Source organism: Monodelphis domestica, chromosome 5 (genome assembly GCF_027887165.1).
Source record: "Monodelphis domestica isolate mMonDom1 chromosome 5, mMonDom1.pri, whole genome shotgun sequence".
Lineage (NCBI taxonomy): Eukaryota > Metazoa > Chordata > Mammalia > Didelphimorphia > Didelphidae > Monodelphis > Monodelphis domestica.
Genome location: NC_077231.1, coordinates 301,082,328 through 301,108,059, shown reverse-complemented (window position 1 = coordinate 301,108,059; position 25,732 = coordinate 301,082,328). Strand labels below are relative to the sequence as shown.

At 39.4% G+C, this 25,732-nt stretch overlaps 2 protein-coding genes across 4 annotated transcripts in view; one reads left to right on the top strand and one right to left on the bottom strand.

Annotated features, from left to right (window-relative positions):
- The window catches only part of AZI2 (5-azacytidine induced 2), a 53,450-nt gene extending 48,706 nt beyond the window's left edge, over positions 1–4,744 (top strand). The window contains exon 8 of the mRNA XM_001369908.4: positions 1,409–4,744. Within this exon, the coding sequence (XP_001369945.1) occupies positions 1,409–1,809 (401 nt within the window). The 3' untranslated portion in view covers positions 1,810–4,744. The remainder of the gene's footprint in view (positions 1–1,408) is intronic.
- A 10,065-nt stretch (positions 4,745–14,809) lies between these two features.
- The window catches only part of CMC1 (C-X9-C motif containing 1), an 84,501-nt gene continuing 73,578 nt past the window's right edge, over positions 14,810–25,732 (bottom strand). For all 3 annotated transcript variants that reach the window (XM_007505310.3, XM_056800375.1, XM_056800376.1), the window contains 2 exons: positions 17,659–17,749; positions 14,810–15,318 (listed from right to left, as the gene is read on the bottom strand). In XM_007505310.3, coding sequence (XP_007505372.2) covers positions 15,198–15,318; positions 17,659–17,749 — 212 coding nt within the window. In that variant the 3' untranslated portion in view covers positions 14,810–15,197. The remainder of the gene's footprint in view (positions 15,319–17,658; positions 17,750–25,732) is intronic.

Below are 25,732 nucleotides of genomic sequence, written 5' to 3'. Positions count from 1 at the left end.
TAAATAATTGTTAGAAGTTGGAAACATAGACTAACCAAAGCCCTATTCAGATACCTCATTGTGGTGCAGAAATATCTGGGTTCTTACAGGCTCCCACCACCTGAAGGTGAGTGCTGGCAGATGCTGCCAAGCTAGAGAGATTTTATTTACAGGCTCAATGAGGGCAGAAAGGTTTGGGATTGTATTGGCTGTGGAATAATGTGTTTTTCAGCCATAGTAACTTTTCAAATCTCTTTGAATTTCAGGTGGATTATGATTTGTGCTGGTGGAGGAAAGAACCACACAAATAAAATCCTAGTCGATTTTATTATTTTGAAATGTCAAAACTAACATTGTACAGATTACAAGAAGAGAATGTATAGTACACTTAAAGCTAAAAGCAAAATAGGACTCTTGATAAAATCTGTTTATGCAACAATACTTTTTATATAGGGGCAGCTAAGGACAATCCCAGGGTCAGGAAAACTGAAATCTATATTTCACCAATTCTAAATTCATAACAGTTTGAACATGAATTTGAACTTTTAATGAAATCAGAGATGACTAATCTAGGAATTTTATATTTTATTGTTAGAAAAGCACTTAATTGTAAATTTCTCTATGATATTTCCTTTTGGACTTAGTGATTTATTGTATCTTTTGGTTTTCAAGTATTTTATTATAATGGATATTTCTTTTAAAAATATTCTTAAAGAGATTTTTACTAATTTGTACAGAACGTTCCTATACTCTAAAATTAGTTAAGCTTTTTTACCATTTATTTTGGACTAAGTTTTTAGGGGGGGGTGTTTCTGTTGTAATCCTGAATATACACACATATAGTAGTTACCGTCTTAAAATTCTATGTCGGAAGCATGGGATAATTTCCCTGAAAGCAAAACAAAACTCAATTCTTATAGACCCACACAGCATTTATGGTCATTGATTCTACTTGAAGGTTTTAACTTCTAAACACATGAATAGTATAAACCAAATTCCACAGGAAATATGTAATCTAAAGGGAATCCCAGTACCCACAAGCATGTAAAGAGGGAACATGGAACATGCTCATAATTTAAACAAATATTTCCAAATGTTTTTATTAGAATGAAATTTTGTAAAACCTACTGTTGTACAGTGGCATATGACCTTGTAAAGTGAGTGTTCTGTGAGTTCTATTTCTGTCAATCTCACAACAGAAGACTGACAGTCTTGGCTCCTGCTAAATGACCTGCTCAGTCCAGGCCCTCTGCTTACTCTATGAGTGGTGTTGAGACAATTCCAAGATTCTTTACCCAAAACTTCTTCAGTTTCATACTTGAAAATCATGACTAAGTTACAACATTCTAAAATTCATCCTAGCCACTCACATTCACCAGATTTCCGGTTTTAGACTCACAGCTAATGTCTAATTGTCTTCCCTTTGTAGCTTGTGCTCCAGTCCAGTGTGTTGAAGACCTCGTGAAGGACTGTACAAAATTACATTTGACATCTTTAACTGCAACCTACAAAAGACATGCTCCTCTTTCGCCAAATGGCAAAGTTCTCTGTAGTCCCATGGGCTCCCCTTTGCCTGGAGATACAAAGATTTTATTAGAGAGAGCCAGTCTCCAGTCATGGGCAGATAACGAGAGAGTCATTCCAAGTGGTGGCACAAACTTTCAGGAACAGAATTCCTGTGGCAGAAGTTCTTTAGAAGACAATTCGTGGGTATTCCCAAGCCCCCCAAAATCCAGTGAGACAGTATTTGGGGAAGGTAAAAGTAAAACATCATCCTCTAACCTGCAGCACCTGGATCAACATAATCAAAACTGCCTTTACAAGAACTAATTCAGAAGACAGTCATGGCCTCTTGGGAAGAGCTGTCAGCTTCGGGAGGGACCTTTCCTGGTGAATGAACTGAAAGTAGATTTGGATGATTCCATTGTGGCATGGTGTCCTGTGACCATCCTCAATTTCCAGAACACTTGAATTTGCACAAAGGATCCTGCAATCATGTAGATAAGGGTGTTTCTTTCAGTATAGAGTAAAATAGCTGTGCTAACCAGCTCTATTTTAGCTCAGTATAGACACATGCACTACTTAATAAACAACAGAGATTCCTTTAGTGTTTTTAAAAGACAACTCTACCTTTGATAACAGTGGCTGTAGACTTAAGAGATAAGAAGTTTAAAATTCAAATTGAATAAGGTGGGAAAAGGTGAAACAAATGCGGGCTTGGCTGTAATTAGGGAATATACACCACTAAGACGATTCAGTGCTCAGGAACCTACATGCTACATGTGTGGGAAGAAAGGACACCTGATGAGGTGTCAGATAAAGAAAAGGGATAGAACTAGTTTTTGAGCTTGAGTTCAGAAATATAGGACCAAGATTTATAAGGTGTCTAAATCATAAATATGTTTCACTCACAAGAGTAGAAAGGTTGATGGGAGTTTGGGTTCAAATCATGTAAATTACATTTTAAAAAAGACTAAGGGAACAAGCAACTAATAAAATGTATTTCAATTCCCATTGGTCTTTTTATGAATATGTCTAAATTGTGAAAATATTAGTATGGAATAACTTCTATGGATAATCCATTTCGGTCTAACATTTGAGTTCAAATTTTTAGAATTAAAATTGTTGTCTAAACCCAATGGTGCTTATTACTGTGAGAATTAAGAGAGAGGAGAAAATTATTCAGGAGACAAACCAAAATTGAAATACCCCTGACTGGCCAATTGAGGATCCATTTTGGAATTTGAACAGTGAGGAAGGTCACAACAAACTACTTAGGAAGGCAGGCAATGTTAAAAACAATGAGGGAGTGCTCAGACAGGCCAGGGACTTGGACAAAATTCAAGAAACTGAGGCAAGAGAGTGGAGAAACTCCTCTACATTCATGGACAGGCTTATAGAAATGGGAGAATGGTATATAGACCCGGACATAACAAAAGAAGGGATGTATGCCATTTAAGGAGACAATTTGTAAACACCTGTGCAGTGGTTAAGGACTATTTCAAAATGCAGTGCCCACACTGGAACACTATAGAACTGGATGAATTAAGGCATGTAGCGACATATATTTCTAATGCAGACAAGGAAAGATGTGATATGAGGGAAACAATGAGCTGATAGAAGAGCTAACAAAAGAGATAAGAAGTTTAAAATTCAAATTGAATAAGGTGGGAAAAGGTGAAACAAATGCGGGCTTGGCTGTAATTAGGGAATATACACCACTAAGACGATTCAGTGCTCAGGAACCTACATGCTACATGTGTGGGAAGAAAGGACACCTGATGAGGGACTGCAGATGTTGGGGTCAAGTGTTTAGACAAAATGGGAATAACTTTAGAGGAAATTACTTTTGGTACAACAACGGTTTTAGAAATGGCAGTAGGTACAACTGAGGCAATTGGTATGGGTACAATGGATACCAGGATAGATAGTGACCAGGGGAAAATCAAACTGAAACAATTCAACCATAAAATTATTTAAGAAATGGTACACATCCAAAATATCCCCAAGTTCTAAATACAAAAACCCAGAGACAAGAATCCCAAACATAGCCTGTGCTCCTGTACTCACATCGGTAAGATCACAAATGCTCACCATTACTTTTATGTGATTTTAATTCTGTTTATAACCCAGACCACTCAGTCACTGGAACCAATGGAGTTCAATAGCTCCCTTAAGCATTCAAGTTAAAAGTAAGATTTTTTTAAATTAAAAAAAAAAGACAAAATAATTGGAAAACTTCTTTTGTGTGTGGGAAAACTACATATTATTAATTGGGTGATAGATGGAATCAGGTAGAAAATGTTTTACAATTTCAGATATATCAGTATGTTAAGAGGTGCATGTGAGTATTCAAATGTGTGTGTAACTGGCAAAAGGAATAAATTGTCCCCAAGTGACCACACTAGCTGCCTTTTCTTTGGTAAAGCAGTTTAATTTTTAAATGGCAACACATTAACCTCATGGAGAAAATTTCAAATTGAGTCAAGAATCCCAAATTACTGAATGAATTTTTGTGGGGTTGCCAGAGTTTGGGGCAAGTGAAAGCTGAAGTCAGTTCACAAGGCTGGAGGAAACAGCTGGCCTTCCAGGAAGCTTGAAGGTAACTTGGATTGTGTATCCTATCCGTTCCTTGTAACTTTTGCCATGCTGACATCTTCCTCATGTAGACACCTTTTTGCCTTGGGATCTTGAGTGTTCCATGTAGAATTCTAGCCTTTTTCCCCCTTTTCGAGATTGGGCAATTTTGTGGGGTTTTTTTCTTTAAACTCAAAAGAATTCCTCAAGCCTCCTGCTGTATTACTGAACAGCATACATAAACAAGAGCAGATATTGTTTGTATCTTTCTATTATCTTGCTCACGTATACTGGCTTGTCTGTGATTAATGGAAATGGTGTCAGATGCTGGAATTTATTCTGACCAATGAACACAGCTGACTCAAGGGAGTACAATCTCTTGCAAAGTAATAGAACAAACCCAATATGCATAAAACAAATACAAGTCACTAGGCTTTAGCTGATAGAACCAACTACCTGTGTAATAACAAAGTGGCAGAAACTATTTCTCATGTGGCTGCATAGACTGTCTATTATATCTGATCTCTAATGTAGCTTACTGGTGTTGCTTTTCCTTAACCAAAATTAAGTCTCTTCTTTTTCTTTTTAAAAGTAGTCAATTGGGAGAGAGACTGGTTTGAAGAACATTCTGAACAATACAAAGATGAAATCATATTGTTTGATCGAAATAAATTATTTTTGTTTGAAATATGACTGGATGTGAAACACTTTGTGTTCCCTTTCCGGGGCTGTGTCCATCCCTCTCTACACTTGGTCTATTTGATCATGTGGGTTTCGGAACCCAAGAACACGTTCCTCTGCTTTCCTCTACTAGCATGTATGTCATACACTTGAACTCAAATTTCAATTTGAAGTCACTGCTAATTCCTGAGAGGGATTTAAAGGCAAATAAAACAGTCTCCATACTCCAGCAGCTGGTGATCTTGAAGGTTACAATAGCATTCAACAGAAGCAAACGTTATCAAACCATACAGAATGCTCTATAGACAGTGATACCTTTAGGCATGTCTAAAAAGTCGTTTTTCAAGTGACTCCTCTAAGGGCGGAAGTCTAGTGGCCTCCGCGTACAAAATAAGATTTCTTTGTTCTGAAGGCTAATCAGGTGTACAGTAGCAGTACGAATGATGTTCTGGTGATATGAATAGTAAACTTGTTTAAGGAAAACCCCTGTTTTTCCACTGATTTCCATGGCAGCCTAATGGAAACATTGGATTTGGCATGAGAAGATCTGATCTAGGTTTGGCTTCTCCAATGATTAAGTACTCTGTGCAGAAAACTGTTAAAAGTTCTGGGAGAGATTCTGCAAACATTGGATTCCAGGCTCATAATGGCAGCAATAATGTTAATAGGATGACACCTCCTCAGACGAATACCCGAGTGAAGGAGAAGAGCAATGCCCAAGCACTCGGGACTGAGGGGTCCAGGGGGGAGTCGGGGAAACTGGTCAGATTAAGTTCCATGCATTCGGGTTGCGTTTGAGCCGTGCTGCTCCACAGGTGTGACAGGAGAGCCTTTATCTACCTATGATTGCCAATATGATGGCAACAAAGATGTGGGCAGGAGTTGCATAAAGAGCATCAGAAGAGAGTTGTCTAATCAGAGTGTTGAATCGAGCTCGTCGTAGTAAATGGGGAATAACTAATGGCTCAAGGGGTATCCAGGCAATATCAGTCACTCAGAGGGGCTGCCCATACTCTAGTGATCCACATCAGAAATATCAAATATGCCTCAGGCCAGATTAAAATGTTAATCAGGAAATATTTGACATAAAAATAAGTAAAAATAGAATCAAAGGTACATCATGCTCGTGGGTGGTTTTCTATGTCAGCGTGCAGTCCGCGGGGATCCTCAAGTATGCTAAACCCTGTTTCGTTTCCATTGGAGTTGGACACCACTTAGTACACCTTTGGAGGAAGCACCTGCATCAGCAGGATCACAAACCTGCTGCTGGATGGGGAAAGCTCAGAGATGGAGCGAATGCTCCCAGCCAGGGATCATTCAGAGCCAAGATCTGCCAGTGACCAAGTACACTGAATTTTGCAACTGTGCATTGTTTCATCCTCAAAGTTTCTCCTGCAGCTCCAATCAGCCGACTGCCTCTGGGCAATCCTACTTGCTCCTGAGAGCATTTCCGGGGAGCTCACAAAGCACCTGATCCTTAAACTTCATCTGCTTGGTTTTTCCCATAAGCAGTGGCCAAACTTGATGAAACAAAACTTTTAGAAGGGTCCGCAGTGTTCAGGAACTTGATGTAATCAGCACAAAAAGTCAACAAAAAGCAGGTGTAGCGGAATCTTGTACCTGAAAGTGTGATCTCATAGAATGCCAATTTTGAAAGCCTGCCTATTTCCATCGAAAACTTTCACCAAATTAGAGACATGCAAATCAAATAAACTCTGAGGTATCTTACACTTATCAGATTGGCAAAAATGTTAAAAAGGAAAATAAATGTTGGAAGGGATATGGAAAAATAAAGATACTCATAATTTTTAAATAAAAAAGCTAGTCTCTATGAAAAAAGATTTTAAAAAAGTTAAACCTTCACCAAGGATGCTCTTAATGCAAGTATAATTATTCTCAGAAATTTTGCAGAAATGAAAAAATAGGCACAGGGGTTGACAGTGTTTTATATTCAGTCGTTTTTTTAAATAATAGAATCTGAAATTTTCTCCAGTCGTTGGCATGCTCCCATCTTAAATTGATCCCTCAGTACTCTCAAATTTGGGTCTTCCTCAGCATGTACCTTTCTTGTATCTCCTTGTCCTGTCTGGTTACACTTCACATCTTATGTCCTTCAGTACATCTTCCATTACATTCCATAGTAACTGTCTAACTACGGAGCTAGAATGCAAATGTGGTGGCTACAATTGAACTTCACAGTGAAGAATTTGAGATACAAATCAACCTTTGCAGATCTTTGCCATTTTTCATCTCAAGATTGGCTTATTTGGTTCTTGAAACAACCTGTCTTTAAGGCTGTTTTCCCTTGCACTGTTTATTGCTGTTTTATTTGGGAACATTATTCATTCTTCCACCATTTTCCTCTGCAAGATTTGACAAATGAATTGATATCCTAAACTCTTGTTGCCCTTGGCCTCCATTCAACACTTTGTGGCAGAAGCAACCTCTAGATTCTTTTGTTCTTATTTTGATAACGGACTTACTTTGGTTGAACTTCCCTGGGAAATAGTGTTAGTTCATGTCAATGCCAGCTCTTTAATCTATTTCCTGTGTTTTGGTGTCACCAGCTTATTGAAGTAGGTCAGGCTGTAGTTGCCTCAATGGCATGCTTTATCTTCTCGTTTTTATTCTTATTCTACTTTGGTATTGTTTTTACCTTTGCTCTAACAAATCAGGGTGTGGATGAATGACCCAGTGGTTTGAAGTGATGTCCTTATCTGCTAAAATCATAATACACTGCATTCTTGTGATGTTCTCTATTGTTCGTCATATACAATCCCTCTTGACCTTTCTTAATAAAAAGAATTTATGATACAAAGCAGAAGGCTTCTGTATAATTTACAGGTTTTTGACCTGTCTTGTTTCCTGTATTTTTAAATGTCCTTATTCTATTTCCTCCTAAATATTCTCTCACCCATAAGCATTTCCATATACAAAAGTTTTACAAAAAGATCATATAACAAAACTATGAATCTTGGATCTGTGCCACTTGATTTTTTAAAATATGCATCATGAATTCAGCACAATTTCTGAACTCTGCTGCTTTTCTATTCTCCTTTCTTCCCTGCCTTTTCTTTGGATACTATTGCAGTGGCCTTCCTCTTTTCATTTTTGGACATTACCATCACTACTCCAAAACCTTCTCTCCCACTAAAACAACAAAAATGCAAAGCTTTGTAACATGTGAGAAAAATCAAGCAAAATGAATTCCCACCAGGGCCACATCCCCAAATGCATGTCTGCCTCTGCCCCTCGAGTCCACTTTTCTGTAGAATGTGGATAATGCACTTCAGTCCACATGCTTAGGAAATGTGACTGCTCACTGCTCTGAAAAGTTCTTTTCTCATCATTTTCCTTTACAAAGGGTTGAATTGTAAAGCTTTTTCTCCAGATTCCACTCTCTTAGTTCCATCATCAGTTCCTACTTCCTAGAGTCTCTTAAGTTATCTTGCATTCATTCTTCTGTCACAATCTTACACCATAATTTTCCATTTCTTTCATATGCCATTTTGTTCAGCCTCAACCCCAACTAATGAACACTCTTGGTTTCCAAATATTTTTTTTCATCCTTTAATCGTCTCTTCAAGATCAAGAAGTTCTTTCTTTTATGATCCTTCCTAGACATTATCCCAACCCCCCCCCTCAATCTCACCTGCCATCCCTGCCTGTGCCTTACTTTTTAAAAATATTTTTTATTGTATTCCAATATTTGTTATATTGGCCTCTCCAAAGAGAAATTGAGCCATTCCTCTGTAATCCCTCTTCTTGTCTGCTCTCATTTATAGTGAGTGTATCCCCAAAGAGATACACAATTGGATTTTTGCAGCATTATGCTCATGGAGCCCATGGGCAAGGCTCTCACTGTTGTAAGGAGATGGAAGATGATACTTGTACCACCTCCCTCACAGATGGTTGTGAAGATATAATTCAACACTGTAAAATGACTGGTAAACTTCAAAATGCCATATAACTATGAGCTATTCTCTCAGATGCCAAGAGAAGAGGAAGTATCTAGACGGAGTGGTGAAAATGAACATGCTACAGGATGACTAGAAAAAGGCTTTTGGGTTTGAGTATGTCATTTCAATGGAATGGGGGAAACAAGACATTAGGAGCTGAGGAGAGATTGGGGTGCTAAAGTGGGAGCATTGAAAAGTCAGCTTTATAAAAAAGGTTAGCAGTTAAGAGTGTCATTGGCGCTCTAAATATAATCGGTGCATCAGGAACACCTGTAAAGGTCCCAAAACTTTCTCCTGGCATGGTATGCATGGGACCCCTAACCTTTGAACATTCTTTTCTTTTAATGCCTGGATCCCCCACAAATTTGCTGGGATCTACTATGCAAACTAATGGCCACAATAATTTGTGCTCCAGATGGCTCTACATCATTGGAAGTATCTGAGGAATCTTTAAATTTACTCCCTGTACTTCTCTCTCAGCCAGGAAGTGAAAGAGCCTGCCACCTTTGAAATACCTACTGATATACCAGGGATTCTTTGGGCCACATCTTCTTCCAATATAGGCTTACTTAAATCAGCTGTTCCTGTGCAGATTAAAACTCAATCTAGCCCACCTCCTTCCATTCCTCAGTACTCTTTTTCAAAGGAGGCAATTGAAGGCATTTACCCCAGTAATAAACTCATTAATCAACCAGGGCATCATAATTCCCTTTAAATCTGAATACAATATGCCCATCCTGCCCATTAAAAATCCAAAATTGGGGCCCGATGGCAAGCATATCTATAGATTCGTATAGGATTTGAGAGCTGGATTTAAAGAGACACCTTGTAGTTTCCAACATAAATACTATCATTTCTTCTATTCCTAGTACAGCTACATACTTTACAGTAGTGGACTTGTGCTCAGCTTTCTTTTCTATACCTATACATGAGGATTCCAGGCTTATCTTTGCTATCACCTGGAAGGGCTCCCAGGGGACCTGGGAGCCTTAGGGGTATGTGGAAAGCCCCAGTTTATTTGCACAAATTTTGAGCCAAGACACAGATAATATAAAATTTAAAAACAGTGAATTAATCAAATACATAAATGATTTGTTCTTGGCATCACCAAATGCCACAGCATGTCAAGAAGATAGTACACATCTTTTGGAACTGCATAAAAGAGTGCATAAGATCTCGAAGGAAAAGGTTCAGTGGTATCTCCCCAAAGCAAAATATTTGGGGTTCATTTTGACTGCTGGTGTAGTTCTCCCAAGCTCATTGAAAATATTCAAAAATTGAGTGCTCCTACCACTAAGAAACAGTAAAGAGCAATTTTAGGAGCAACAGGGTTTTGTAGACAGTGGATCCCTTGCTATGAGGAAATTACTAAGCCCCTTATAGTAGTAACAAGAGATTCAGTCCCTGAACCACTTAAATTAGAGCCAGAACACCTGTCAGCTCTGTCAAATCTAAAACAGGCTATCCTGTCTGCCCCTGCTCTAGGCATCCCAGATTACAACAAGCCATTTACTTTGTATGCCCATGAGCAGAGAGGGATAGTTTAAGGTGTTTTAACTCAAACTTTGGGACCTTCTTAGTGCCCAGTTGCTTATTATTCGGCACAGCTGGACCCAGTAGCTTCAGGAGCATCCCCATGTCTTAGAGGCATAGCTGCCACAGCTTTACTGGTAACAAAAACTGTTGATCTACTATTGGGATGCCCATTAACAATTATGTGCCCACATGAGGTAGAAGCATTGTTGCTAAGGCATAGAACATGGGCATTTTCTGATCAACGAATTACAAGGTATGTAATAACCTTGTTAAACAATGAAAACATCACTTTAAAACACTGTGCAACTCTTAACCCTGTCACCTTGCTTCCAGATTTACCAATTTCAGAACAGTAACTCGGTTGTGAAACACTAGTGTCCATGGCTGAAAAGCCTTGAGATGGCTGAAAAGCCTTGAGATAATATCTTAGACACCCCCTTTGACAACCCAGATCTACTCTTATTTACTGATGGTTCTTCCTTTATAAGGGATGGCATACGCTACACTGGAGCTGCGGTGGTCACAGAATTTGCCACTGAATGGTCAGCTTCACTGCCCTCAAATATAAGTGCTTAAGGTGCAGAACTTATAGCCCTAAAACATGACTGTATAATTGCCAAAGATAAAAAGGCAACAATTTATACAGATTCTAGATATGTGTTTGGCATTTGTCATTTAATGGGTATAACTCCAGAGAGGATTTTTAACCTCAGCTAGAAAATCTATAGCTAATGCAGAAATTATTAATGAAGTTCTTTCTGCTCTCCCAAAGTCCCAAAGTTGCCCAAAGCCCTAGCTATAGTTCATTGCTCTGCCCATACAGGTGGCACTGATCCTGTCTCTAGGGGAAATGACCAGGCTGATATTGCTGCAAAGCTAGCGGCCATAGAAGGGCCTAAATTAATGTTAACTTTAACAACCACTGATGACTTAAATTTATCACTTTCCTATAATGAAAAGGAAGTGGGAAAATGGAAGCAACAATTCAACGCAAAACAGATTAATGGAGTATGGGTATCATCTAACAGAAAACCCCTGCCCCCTAAAAGTTTCTATCATCAAATTTACCAATCTGTTCATAAAAAATGGTCACTTTGGTACCCAGGGAATCATAGACTGTTAAAAGACTATGGAGAGCCCCTGGTATAACTACTATTAGCTTCTACAGTGTGTACAGCCTGCTCTACCTGCCAAACATATAACCAACATGCCTTTCGTGGCAAAGCCTTTGGTGGGCATCCTCTACCTTAAACACCTTTTGAGCACCTGTAGATAGATTTCATAACAATGGCAAAGGCTGGACATTATAAATTTTGTCTAGTCATAGTAGATCAACTGACCAGGTGGCCAGAAACATTTCCTATAGCCCGAGCCACAATAGCTTTTGTTGCCAAGGTGCTTTTAAAAGAGATTCCTCGCTTTGGCCTGCCAGCACGTAATGATTCAGATAGAGGAAGTCATTTTACTGATTCTGTCCAAAATCAGATATATTCTTGCTTGGGAATAACTCCCAAATTTCATGTACCATATCATCCCCAGAGCTCAAGCCAAGTTGAAAGAATGAACTGAGAATTTAAAATTATGATTGGCAAATTATGCACTGATATGCATTTAAAATGATCTGAAATTCTCCCTCTAGTCCTATTTTATCTTAGAAGCAGACTCATGGAAGATCTACACATCTCACCATTTAAGATGCTTTTTTGACATCCCCTTATACAGCCTAAGCCTTTTTCCCCTGCATACACATCACTATTAGGGAAGGGGGGGGGGGGGATATTTCTATTGCTTCCTATATATAGGAATTACAGCACAAACTGTGTGAAATCCATGAATTCAGTGCTACAGTACAAGCCAGACCACTAGACTTTTCACTTCATGACCTGAACCCAGGAGACAAGGTGTATATATAGAACTTCCAGTGCACTGAAGAAACTTACCCTTCCTGAGAAGGGCCATTCCAAATATTTCTAACCACTTCAACATCTATAAAAATTGGAAAGAAGGATTCTTGAATTCATTGCTCACAAGTAAAGAGAGCATCTTCTACTGAAACTGATTGACTGTATCCTATCACATGCATTGGACATAATAGTTCATAGACAAGTGGATACTGTTTTGGGGAACACATTGAATTCCTGAATTTTTTATTTTATTATTGCCTTTCTTTTATTTTAATTAAAATATCTTTTTTTCCCTTTTTCTCATTTCTTGTATTTAAAGTACATACAATCAATATTAATTTTTTTTATTCTGCAGTAATATGTCAATATATATATATATATATATATATATATCCTTGGTTGGGGCCTCTGAATTCTTGCCTGGTTCAGACCAGACCGGAGCAGCTATCCTCTTTTTCTCTCTCATTATATATATATATATATATATTTGCTGCATACCCCAAAACTTCAGACTATGGAAACCTGCCATTTATTGATACATGTTAGGGGATTGTGATTAATGATCGTGTCTGATTCCAGGAGAAGGGAATACAAAAACAGCCATTACACAGTGCCAAGGAACACAAGGTCAAAAAGGACCAAACCAATCCAGGTAGGATTGATGAACTTCTAAGCCAATATGAAAGGACTTGAACCTGGCGTAAGACTCAAGGTTGTGACAGTTGACATATGTTAAGACATAGGACACTTCTACCACACTCTTTGTGAAATACTCACAGACAAGTACCAAAGTTTGGCTATCATCCTGGCTCCCCCTATCCCTGAGAGTTGTTACAGAAAAAAGAGTGGTTGCCAGATTCACGAGTCTGAGAAATTTTAAGATTCACAGTGAAGGAAAAATCAGACCAATGAATGACACTTCCCTATCACACAAAAATCTAGTCCTTTTTTCTCTCTTACAGTATGGCAACTTCCTGTAGTCTTGGCTGCAAATGGGTAGGTGAAATATTATGGCATTTTATCCTACATAGAAATTACTTTAATTGGACCTTAATACAAGGGCCTATTATGAATTTATTCTTGTTTACTCAAAATTTTATGTACACAGATTTCTGATATTTTCATTCTGACTTTGAATGTTTTTCTTTCTCTCAAAAGTTTAATTTTTCTTCCATTTGTTTTTCTTTTATGTTTTTTTTTCTTTTGATAATTGAAACATACACCCCATAACTCAACCATGCATCCTGAGTTGAACTGGGTGTTTTTCAACACCCTCTTCAGGGGGGACTGTATTTTCATAAAAATCCAAGATTAAAAATTTTGTTCGAGAAAAAATCTTCAAGGAAAGAAGTTTGCTAACTCCTAAAATCCAGAGAATGAACTGTTTGCAGAAAGATGCCTGCAAAACCTACACTACATCAAGAAGATCCAGAATGAACTTTGGAGTGTAGTTGATTGAACTGAAGGTTGAATGAACATTTATTTTGAATATATACTCTTATGCCAAAAGGGGACTGCTCCCTAATTGGTTTTTATCAATGCGCTCAGCAAAACATTGGTTTTGCTTCCTCTCCTATTTCTCTCTTATCTCTAACTATTGTAGTTTTCCTCTTAGAAGGCGAAATTTTGTGGGCACCTGTAGTTAGAAGATTTTAGAGGTACAAGATGATTGTTAAGTGATGAATTGGGGAGACTAGTCTCCCAATCATATATCAGGGAGGATTGTGAAATTGAAATTTACTCCACCCTATTTATTCTTTAGAATTTTAGCCACCAGGAAGGTATATACTCCCCACTTAAGGATTAAGTGTTGGGGAGGATAGTCTATGTCTATGTCTATGTCTATAGTCTATGACCCACATGTGCTAGCAAGTAACAAATCAGAAACAACTGACTTCCCCCTCTCGGCAGTCAAAATCCAAGTTTAAGCCAACATTGGTACATGTAAGACATAGGAAGTGACACAAAGAACTGCCTATATATTTCATGGTCACTTCCTGTGAGGAGGTCTTTGCCCTGGAACTTGACTGTGGAGGAGCTCAGTCCTGAGACCTCAGCCTTGGACTGCCATGTGGTGAGTGAAAAGGTTGACTCCCTTTCTTTGGCTTTTCTGGAGGCACCAGCCTCTGGAGAGGCCCATCATCTTGGAACTCCTTTTCCCTTGGCTTTCAGGAGGCATCAGCCTCTGGAGAGGCCCCTCTATCTTGGAGGAGGCCTTTTGGCTGGAAGCCGTGTTAAATTTAGTCCTCTGGGCACCCTCTCCTTGGCTGGGGTCTCTGAATTCCTGCCTGGTTCAGACCAGGCCAGAGCAGCTATCTTTCTCTCTCTCATTTTCTTAATTTCTTCCCTCTATTGTAAATAAACTACTATAAAAGTCCATTCTGACCTGAGTAAGTCATTGGTTTTAGTAATTAAATCCCTGGTGACCAACTCAAAATATATTCAGTACAACCATAAATTTTACCACTAACACTAAAGATGACTCCTCTGTTGGAGATTGTGACCGAAGTTCCTAACCTACCACCCAAACTACAAGCGTGACTAAGTGACTAATTCTAGAGTTTCTTGCCACTCTCCTAAATTAAATGGTACTTACACTTATTAAACATTTATAGAAATCTACTATGTGTACACCACACTATAATAGGCAAGAGAATGGAGCGAACACAAAAATAAGCTCTCAAATTTTATTATCAGTGGAATGAAACAAATACATCCATTCATTTATAAAATGATTCAAGGATACAAAGTGCTTAAAAATATAGTATAACACAAGGGAAGCAGTGTAAAACTGTGGAAAAGTAGGTTAGAAACCAGCAGTTTAAGTCTACAGTCTGGAGGAAAATAGAGTATATCCATCTTCTCCATAAAAACATTCCTTCTGCTAGTCATGCATCCTCTAACCAATAAATTAAAACTTTAAAGGATATAAAAATTTAATAAAAGATATTTATTTCAACCAACAGAAATAAATTCTTCCATGATATTAAAGAACAAATCAAAGATACTGACTTCTTGCCACTAGAATTAGGGTCAAAACCATTCATAATTAACTATTTTGCTAAATACTTGTAGGAAGCTTCTGTAACCTGTTCTTAGTAGGAATTCCAGTTTTTCTGAATTCTTCTCTTTCCTTCAAATACTCCATTTTGCATTCTTCATAAAAATCTGGGTTTTTATAGCTATAAGAAGGAAAAGAAATTAGTATGAAGACTTTTAAAATGGAATACAGTAAATTTTCATCATAATTAGTAGTAGTAGCACCACCAGTAATAGTAGAGCACCTACTTCAGACAAATAAAATGGGTATTTTCATACATATAACAGGGGGAAAAAAGACTATGATTTTATTTTTAATCATATATTAAGTTATTTTCTTTTCTGCTATCCCACTTCCCCCTGCTCTCCCATCCACTCCATGCTGGAAAAGAAAAACAAAGTCCTTGTAACTATGCAGAGCCCAACAAAACAAACTCCCATCTGGGTCATGTCTAAAACTGTATGGCTCATTCTGCCTCAGGCGTCTTCTGCCAGCTCTTATTCAAGAATGGAGTAGCATGCTTCATCCGGAGTCTGCCAAGAATCATGGTTAGTCACTGCATTGTTCAAAGTTCTTAAGTCTTTCAAGTTATTTTTCTTTATATTACTGTAGTTATTTTTTAACTGTTTCTGCTCTCTGCACTCTGTATCAGTTCATATAGTTCAGTCTTCCCCAATTTCTTTGAAATCTTCTATTTGGAAGTTTCTTACAGTATAAAAATTTTACATTACATTCACCTTCCACTGTTTACTTCGCTATTCCTCAATAGTTAGACATCATCTTAGTTTCTGTTCTTTCCTATTACAAAAAATTCTGCAAAAAGTATTTTTCAACATAGGGCTTCATTTCCGATTTCTTTGATTTCTTTGGTTATGTATAAGCACCAAAGTGGTAATGCAGAGTCAAAGGGCAGGCAGAGTTTGGTGACTGCTTCTCCATAGTTCCAAGCTGCTTTCCAGAATAGCTGTATTACTTCCCGGCTCCGTCAACAGTATATTGGTATGTCTGTTTTCCTATGAACATTTATCATTCTCCTTATTTATCTTGGCCAATCAACTGAGTATTAGGTGGAATCTCAGAAGAATTTTAATTTTTCTATTCTCTAATTAGTGATTTGAACCATTTTAATGTGTTTGCCAACAGCCTAGATTTCTTTCCTAGAAAACTGCCTGTTCACATGCTTTGGCTATTTATCTATTAGGTTAAAATATTATGAATCTGTTCTTTACAAACATGTACATAAGAGTTTTATCAGAGAAACTTTCTGCAAAGCTTTTTTCCCCCCAACTTACCTGTTTCCCCTCTCATTTTAACTACATTCGTTTTAATTGTGCAAAACACTTAAAATTTTATGTTTAATTATGTTAATTTATATTAAATTATCTGTTTTATCTTCTATGCTCCTCTCCATCACTTGTTTGGGTCCTGTAAACCATATATCTTTTTTGTACCTCATCTGCTATATATGATATGGGTTATTCTTTTCTCATTTCTGCCAGACTACTTTCCCGTTTTTGTCAAATAATATGCCTTCACAGAATATATTACTACTTGATTTAATTTCTTAATACTTGTTTCATGTCAATTAAATCCTTTTTCTATTAAAAAAAAAGTGTGCCCTCTAATAGTATCTTCACTGTTACATCAAGCCCTTTCAGGTTTCATCTTACAAGATCTCTGTAGCTTGACCATCCTAATGATCTCTTGGTTCTCCTCATATATGTCTAATTATTGATTCTTGCTCCCCTTTACTGGATCTCACCCATCAAGTCTGGATACCCTTAAAGGTTCTGTCCTATGACCTCTTCTGTTTTTTTCTATGCTCTTTCCCTTAGTGAGATCATCAGTTATCACAGATCCAATTATCATTTCCAACCCTAATCTTTTTCCTGGTTCTGCATTATCAACATTCTATTGATCATCTCTCTTCCTAGATGCCCCAAAAGCATCTCAAATTTAGCATGTCCAAATAAAAACACATCTTATGTTTTTGCCTTCTAGTCAACCAAATTCCGAACCATGAGTATCATTCTTGACTCTTCCTTCTCCCTTCTCCTTCCACATTATATCAATTGCTAAGTCTTACTGATTTAGAGTCCGTGACATCTCTCATGTCCATATCCTAATCTACTTACACATCCTACATAAGATCCCCCTAGCTCCTAGTAACCTCCCCTGGCTCCTGGAAAATTACCTGACATCCACTTTGAATTTATTCTGTATTAGTTATGTGGGTATTTTCCCTCCCCCACAGGAATATACATGCCTTAAGGACAGAAACTGTTTCATTTTTGTCATTTTAACTCTACCCCCCTGCCCCATACTTGCTACACACTAGGCCCTTAATAAGGTGATTGGTTGATTTACAAAAATGACTTGTCCCCCTGAACAGAGGTCTCCTGACTCCTTCTCTGGACACAGTATTTTGGAGGGAGAACTATACATAAGGAAGCAAATATAAGACACCGGTGCAGCTACTTACTGTGCAGTTAGGCATTCTTTTAATGCTGAATTTTCTCTCCGACATTTTGCCACCATAAGAAAGCCAGAGTCTTTGCAGCATTTAGTGAAGTCTGAAATGGAAAATGTGGAAAATATTATGCAATAAACAAAAAAAAACATCTTACCATAAAATAACTTTTACTTAATTGTAATAATAATGTATTCAACAATCAAGAGTGTTCAAGACAACATTTCTAAGGTGCTATAGGAGTTCATATTCTAAAGCTGTGTGGCGAACCTAAGGCACATGTGCCAGAGGGGGCATGCAGAGCCCTCTATTTAGCAATGCACACCATCACCCCAGCACAGAGTTCACCAGAGTTAATTACTAGAAAGCCAGAGTGACACAGAGCCAGCCTGTTCCCTTCCCCCTCTCCATGGGCACCTGTAGACATTTCTCATATCACCCACCCCTCTAAAAGGTCCACCATCACTGCTCTAAAGGAACTAATATTCTAATAATTTAGGTAAGATAGAAAACAACTATAATATCGAATGGAAATTTAGTGTCGAGGGAATTTTAAACAAAGTATTATGGAAAAGAAGACAACTCATTTTTTTAAAAAATTATTTAGTCAGTTTAAAACATTATTCCTTGGTTACAAGAATCATATTTTTTCCCTTCCCTCACCCATCCCTTCCCATAGCTGACACACAATTTCACTGGGTTTTTTTTTTACATATGTCCTTGATCAAATCCTATTTCCATGCTGTTGATGTTTGCACTAGGGTGATCCTTTAGAGTCTATATCCCCAACCATATCCCCCTCGACACATGTGATCATGCAGTTGTTTTTCTTTCTGTGTTTCTACTCCCACAGTTTTTCCTCTGAATGTGGTCAGTGTTCTTTCTCATAGATCCCACTGAGTTGTTTAGGATCACTGCATTGCCACTAATGAAGGAGTCCATTACATTTGATTGTACCACAGTGTATCAGTCTCTGTGTACAATATTCTCCTGGTTCTGCTCCTCTCACTTTGCATCACTTCCTGGAGGTCGTTCCAGTCTCCATGGAATTCCTCCACTTTATTATTCCTTTTAGCACAATAGTATTCCATCACCAACATACACATAGTTTGTTCAGCCATTCCCCAATTGAAGGACACCCCTCACTTTCCAATTTTTTGTCACCACAAAGAGTGCAGCTATGAATATTCTTGTGCATGTATTTTTCCTTATTATCTCTTTGGGGTACAAACCCAGCAGTGCTGGATCAAAGGGCAGACAATCTCTTAGTGCCCTTTGGGCATAGTTCCAAATTGCCCTCCAGAATGGTTGGATCAATTCACAACTCCACCAGCAATGCATTAATGTCCCAACTTTGCCACATCCCCTCCAGCATTCATTACTTTCCTTTGCTGTCATGTTAGCCAATCTGCTAGGTGTGAGGTGATACCTCAGAAGACAACTCATTTTTGATTTAAAAGAAGATCAGGAAGAACTTCATAGAAATGGTAGCATTCTGAGCTTAGAATTGAAGGTAGAGGTAGAATTTCAACTGGGAGGAGAGGAACCTTCTTCTAGTCACTGACTGAAAAGGCCTGGTCAGTGTATATATGTAATATATGCTGAAAAATAAACCCACCACCTCATGGCCACATCTTCAAGAATGCAGTGTTAACAGAGACACAAGTTCTAGGTCTTCTGTTTTATTATGTTTCTTGCTTCTCTACCTTTGAGGATTTGTTCTAAGTGCCCACAAGGTCCCTCCCAACTACTACTTTCCACCAAATCCTACCCATTCTTGAAGCATACTTTAAAAGCTTTCTCTTGTTTGTTTCTCCCTACTATTCAGACTCCATAAGCTAAGACTATATCATACTGTTCTCTGAAGGAACTTTCAGGTATTCTACATACTATAGAAAACCCACAAACTGTGAGGATTCTTTTCATATTTATCTGTAAGTATCATTAACAGAAGGCAGAAATATGTTTAAAAGTGAACTAAAACTGAGGCTCAAATCTAGGTGGGATTTGCCAGAACAAATTACAACATGAAATAGCTAGTACATGGATACACCACAACATACAAATCTATATACTAAATAAACCACCATGACCATGGTGGTCCCGTTGGTAGGGCATGGGAAGAAGCACCATCTTTGGATCAGTAATTTGGCAAGCACTTACCAAATGCTAGATACTAGGCTAAATATGAGGGATGAACAGAAAGGCAAGAAAAGAGTCCCTGATCTCCATGAGCTCACGTTTGAATGGGAAAGACAGCATGCACAAATGGAAGATAATCTTAGAGGGAAAGACCAGCAGGGGACGGGGAGAGGCAGTTCACAGAGACACGCCACCACCTCTTGCAGGAAGTGGGTCTTGATCTGGGCCTCAAGGAAGCCAGAGAATCTAGGAGTCTGTGGTGAAATGAGAGCGCATTCCAGGCAGGGCGATCACCTGTGAAAATGCACAGACTCTCAGGTGAAAGAGTACAGACAGGTCAATGTAGCTAGATTTTAGAATACATGGAAGGAAGTAAACTAGGAAGCGTGGAAAGAACCAGATTATTTGGAGCTTCAAATGCCCAGAAGAAGATGTTCTATTTGGTCCTGGAGGTGACAAGGAGTCAGGGGAGTCCAGTAAGTAGGAGTGCCAGTCAGACCTGCACTTGAGGAGAATGGAAATTCCTTGAGGTCAAAGACTGGGTTTTCATGTCTTTCTATCTCCAGTACTTAACCCAGTGCTTGGCATGGAATATCTGTTGACTGACATACAAGATTGAGCTCAGGAAAGAAATTACATTGAAAGGAGATGGATCCACAGAACTTGGATAGGAAAAAAATTACATCTTTATTTTAAATTAATTGGTTTCCTGTGTAATGGTATATATTTTAGTGGATTACTTAAAGACATTCATTCTGAGGAAGAATCCAAAGGAGTCTGGGATACAAAAATGGTTAAGATCCTCCAGGTTAGAGAAATAGAGACAAGGGCTTAGGGCAGAGTTTTTGGGGATACATCAGTCTCTGGGATACACAAGGTTCTACACTAGGAACTGGAGTTAATGATGATTTAAAAACACAGCCAGTCCCTAGCCTCAAGGAGCATAGAATGTAATGGGGTTTATGAGAGTGGAGAGAGAGAGAGGGGAGAGAGAGAAAGAAACAGAGACAGAAATAATCTGTGTGTGCATGCGCGTGTGTGTAACACAGCAGAACAACCTGTACCCAAGTAAGTATAACACAAAATAGAATGGGATAAAGCCAAGGAGCCCCAAAGGGGAGCCCCAAGGTGGGGCTACAAGCCAAGAGAGAAGGAGGAGCTCTCTTTCACTTGGGGGATATGGAAAGGAAGGTGTAGGGAAGTGGTTGCACCTGAGCTAAACTCTGACCAAGAAATCAATGGCCACTGAGAGGTACAGCAGGAACATGGAGCATTGAGGATGGACGATGGACATGAAGGTGAGGCAGGGAGGAAGCAGGAGGGCATCACTCGTACCTGCGCTTATCCCAGGTTTTCAGAGGCTCTACTTTGACAACCAATCAAACATTGGGCTCCCAGAACCAACACAGGATCTTGGTATTTACTCTTAAATGATATAGGAAACTACCTTTTCCCTCATGTAAAGTATTAACCAAAATGACACATTCCCTGCTTGATCCAAATGGAAATCTTACAAAATCTTGTTAAACTTCCGACAGCCTGCCTTCGTGTGGCCCAGCAGCGAGGCCTGGCAGCCCAGTTTTGTGTCCTAAACAAAATCGAGGCAGATTCTCTATATTTTCTCACTCTTTAGGAATCCCTGTGACTGGCCCAAAGCCTCGAGCTGTTTGTAAGGTCTTTGTCACTTGTTTAGCAACAAGGTTTTAATTAGGATCTTTCCTTCCTACCGCATCACACATTAGTGCACCCTCCTATATCAAGGGTGAGGCTGCTAATCATGCCAACTCGTCTCTCAAACAGGATCCAGCAACAACTCCAGTTTAAAGTTCTTCTGCCTTCGCTACACACAGGCCAGAAACGCTTCTGTGATTAGAGGCCAGAACGTCTTCTTCAGGACTCACAGGTCAGGCCCAAAAGCAAGCCAAAAACAAACAGTAAAGACCTTTAGGCAGCCGCTGGCATGCAAAGGCAAATATTGAAGATGAATGAATTTAAACTCCAAGAAATACTGGAAATGAGGGGCGCCAGAAGGACCTCTTCAGGGGTCTAACCACTGATTTCTACACACGTAGAAGCACCCTACATGACAGCTGCCTGATTATTGTTCTTAAATATAGAGAATGAGATAATGTGTCATAAATCAAAATACTTTAAAAAACCCAAACCTGTTACCACTGTCTTCTAAACTCTATGCTTGGAAAAACAAAAACCTGGAGATAAAGCAATCTCCTACGGAATTAGTCTCTTTGTACTAAGACAAAAACTGGAGCGAAGTTACCCTTCCACAGTCTTAGGTTCCGGACGAGCCCCTCATGTTACGGAATCAACCATCGCTCTAGCGCCATTTCGTGACTTGTACGGGGGCTAGAGAGGCCTGGCCTCAACCCAGCCCGGAGGCAGGAAGACCTCAATTTAAATCTTCTCTCAGACACTTACTAGTCATAAGATCCTGGGCAGGTCACTGCATCACTGCCTCAATTCCTTCTTCTGTAAAATGATCATAAAAGGCTTTTATGTACCAGGATCCAATGTGCCTGCTCCAGAGCAGACCACTGACCATCATTCATTTTCTTACTTCTTTCCTGCAAATACTGTGTGTATTTTTTTATTTTTTGTCACTAAAAGCGAGCTCCCCAACAAAGGCACCCACAGTAAGGAAAGGCCTCGTGATCAGCTGCAGGATGCCGGATGCTGAGCCCTGCGGATGGGGCGTTAACGAGACCACAACGCTGTGCCACCGCCGATGAGCAGGAGAGGTGACGCAGTGGTCAGAGCGCCGATATGGGGTCAAGAAGTCCTGGGTTCACATCCGACCTCAGACAGAGGCTCCCTCGGTGCCCCTGGCAAGCCGCTCTCCCTGTTTGTGTTTCCTCACCAATAAAATGGGGGCAATAATCACCGCACTGAGCCTCCCAGCAACAATAAGCATCACAGCGCTTAGCCGCCTGCCTGGCCCAGAGGAGGTGCTATAGAAATGTTAGCTAACACGGGTAGGGAGAAGAAATAAGCACCTCGTATGGGCCAAGCACTGAGGAAAAAGCCCGACAATCCCCATCTAACCAGATACAAGGAAACATGAGAGTTCAGAACAGGATGCTGAAAAGGGAAGGGAAAAAGCCAGGCTAAGCTGGGCTAAGCACTTTTACAGTCAGTATCTCACTTGATCTTCTTAACCACCCTGGGAGGGAAGGCTATTACTATCCCCATTTTACAGACAAGGAAACAGAAGTGAAGTGACTTGCCTAGGGTCACACAGCTAATGAGTGCCTGAAGATTTAAGCTCAAGTCTCCTGACTGGCTCTAGGCCCAGAGCTCTAACCACTATGACACCCAGCTGCCCTGTGAATGACAGGAGAATGTCAGGGTGCAATGGCTGGGCAGATGCCAGAGCCCAAGGTTCCGAGGCTGTCAGTCATGCTGAGGTACGAGTGAGACCCATGGGATAGCTGGAGGCACGGAGGAGGTACATACTAAGGTCTGGTGGCCTTCCATCCCCCACAGAGTAAAAGGGTTAGTGACATCCAGTCACACTGGATGAGTTCCAGGTGGCCCGAAGCCAGAGAAATGGATAAAGAAAAGGGGAGGGCAGCTAGCTGGATCAGTGGATAAAGAGTCAGGGCTGGAGGCAAGAGGTCCTGGGTTCGAATCTAACCTCAGACACTTCCTAACTCAGCAATCCTGGACAAGTGCCTAGCTCTCACCCCCACTCTTCTGCCTTGGAATCCAGACATAGTATTAATTCTAAGACAGAAGGTAAGGGTTTAAAAAAAAAAGAGGAAGAAAATGAGGAAAGACTGTTAAGAATCCAGAACTCCTAAATGGCAAATGGTAATATGACTAAACTAAAACATTATCTTAGGTTAAGCAAAGAATAATTCATTGAACTCAGCTAACTTGAATATCAGTGCTTTGTCAGGAGAAAACTTGCATCTTTTTTGTCAAGTATTATCTCTGCATGGAGCCCTCTTCTCTGGATTCTGTGTCAGTTTTTAAATGGACTAAGAGCAAATTAAATCTTATCCTCTGTTTCGGGACTGTAGTGCTGACACTTTTATACTTCTGTTACGGTATCAAGAAATCTGCATAATTGACCATATTGGAAGGACTTCATTTTTATCAAGATGAACAACTTTCAGGAGGTCCTGGTTATTCATTTTTAAAAAGAAAGTAATCATATTTTTCTGAACTTAGCATATACTATGGATTCTACCTGGAAAAATATTTGTGACTAAAAATCTTGATCATTCTTTTTTTTAAGACAACTTTCCTTCTATAATAAATTTTAAAAAGTGGTGTGATTCGGTCCTTGAATTATGAGAGTTTAGACAATGTTTAAAAATCAAATAACAGCTGGCAGTTGGTAGCATTTGGGGAGGGGGAGGGAAAGGACTGATTTTTTAATATGGTTCCTTCTTAAGTATACTTTATACTCCATGTTCTTTCTTAAAAGTGAGTTTTATTTGAAGAGAAGTATAGCCAACACTGAATTCAAGCCCCAGTAGACAAATGCCTGGGTGCTGAGCTGCTTTTTATAATAATCTTCCCTTCTGGAAGCTGTGAAATAAAAAACAGCTGAAGCCAACAAGAGGTCACTCTCACTTGTTAGCTTTATTAATTTGGATTGGTTAAAGGCATGATGGCCCAATGAAATAAAGCCAGGAGCAACAGACTTCTGACTTCTCAAGGTTCCACATGGTCTACAAATGGTCATGTAAATAGAAGGCACCATGCCCACGTGACCACATCGCTCCCAGCTATTTCTCTTTAATGTGCTAATCGGGCACCTTCCCTTCTATGGTCATCCCAGCTTTGCCCACCACTTTGAAAGCTCTGAAAGGCAGCCATTCTGGAGGACAATTTGGAACGAAGCCCAAAGGGCACTAAAAGTCAGTCTGCCCTTTGATCCAGCCATAGCACTGCTGGGTTTGTACCCCCAAAGAGATCATAAGGAAAAAGACTTGTAAAAGAATATTCATAGCTGTGCTCTTTGTGGTGGCCAAAAATTGGAAAATGATGGTGTGTCCATTGACTGGGAAATAGCAAAACACATTGTGGTATCTGTTGATGATGGAATACTATTGTGCTCAAAGGAATAATGAACTGGAGGAACTCCATGTGAACTGGAAAGACCTCGAGGAAGTTATGCAGAGTAAAAGGAGAAGAACCAGGAGAACATTGTACACAGAGATGGATACATTGTAGCACAATCCAATGTAACTGACCTCTCTACTAGCAGTAATGCAGTGATCCAAGACAATTCTGAGGGATCTACAAGCAAGAACACTATCCACATCCAAAGGAAGAACTGTGGGAGCAGAAACACAGATGAAAAAGAACTGCTTGATTACATGGGTCGAGAGGATATGACTGGAGATGTAGACTCTAAATGAACATCCTAGTGCAAACATCAACAACATGGAAATAGATTTTGATCAAGGACACATGTAAAACCCAGTGGAATTTCACATCGACTACGGGAGGGGATTGAGGGAAGGGAAAGAACATGGCTCTTGTAACCAAGGGAAAATATTCTAAATTGACTAAATAAAATTTCAAAAAAAAAAAAAAACTCTGAAAGGGAGATAAAAGTGGCACTGGGTTCAGTGGAGGAGGTGTCCTTACTGCTGATATAGGATGCAGACAGGCATAAATCAAACTCGGCTGGGAAATTTTTCTGGATCACTGTTATTTTCAACTGTAACTTTAATTATAACCCTTTGTTGCTGAAACTCCCATGGAAATTAGCATTAGTACAGACTATTAGTGCCCCTTATTTATGTGGTCCAGCTTAATTCCCTGATAATGCAAACTGTCAGGGGAAAACCTAACACTTCCAGGGGCCCTTTCCTCACTCCTGATCCTGCTATTTGAGACTCTGTGAACTAAATGTTATGGGGACCCCCAACCCAACCCCATCCCGGAAGCCTTACCCTCACAGTCACAT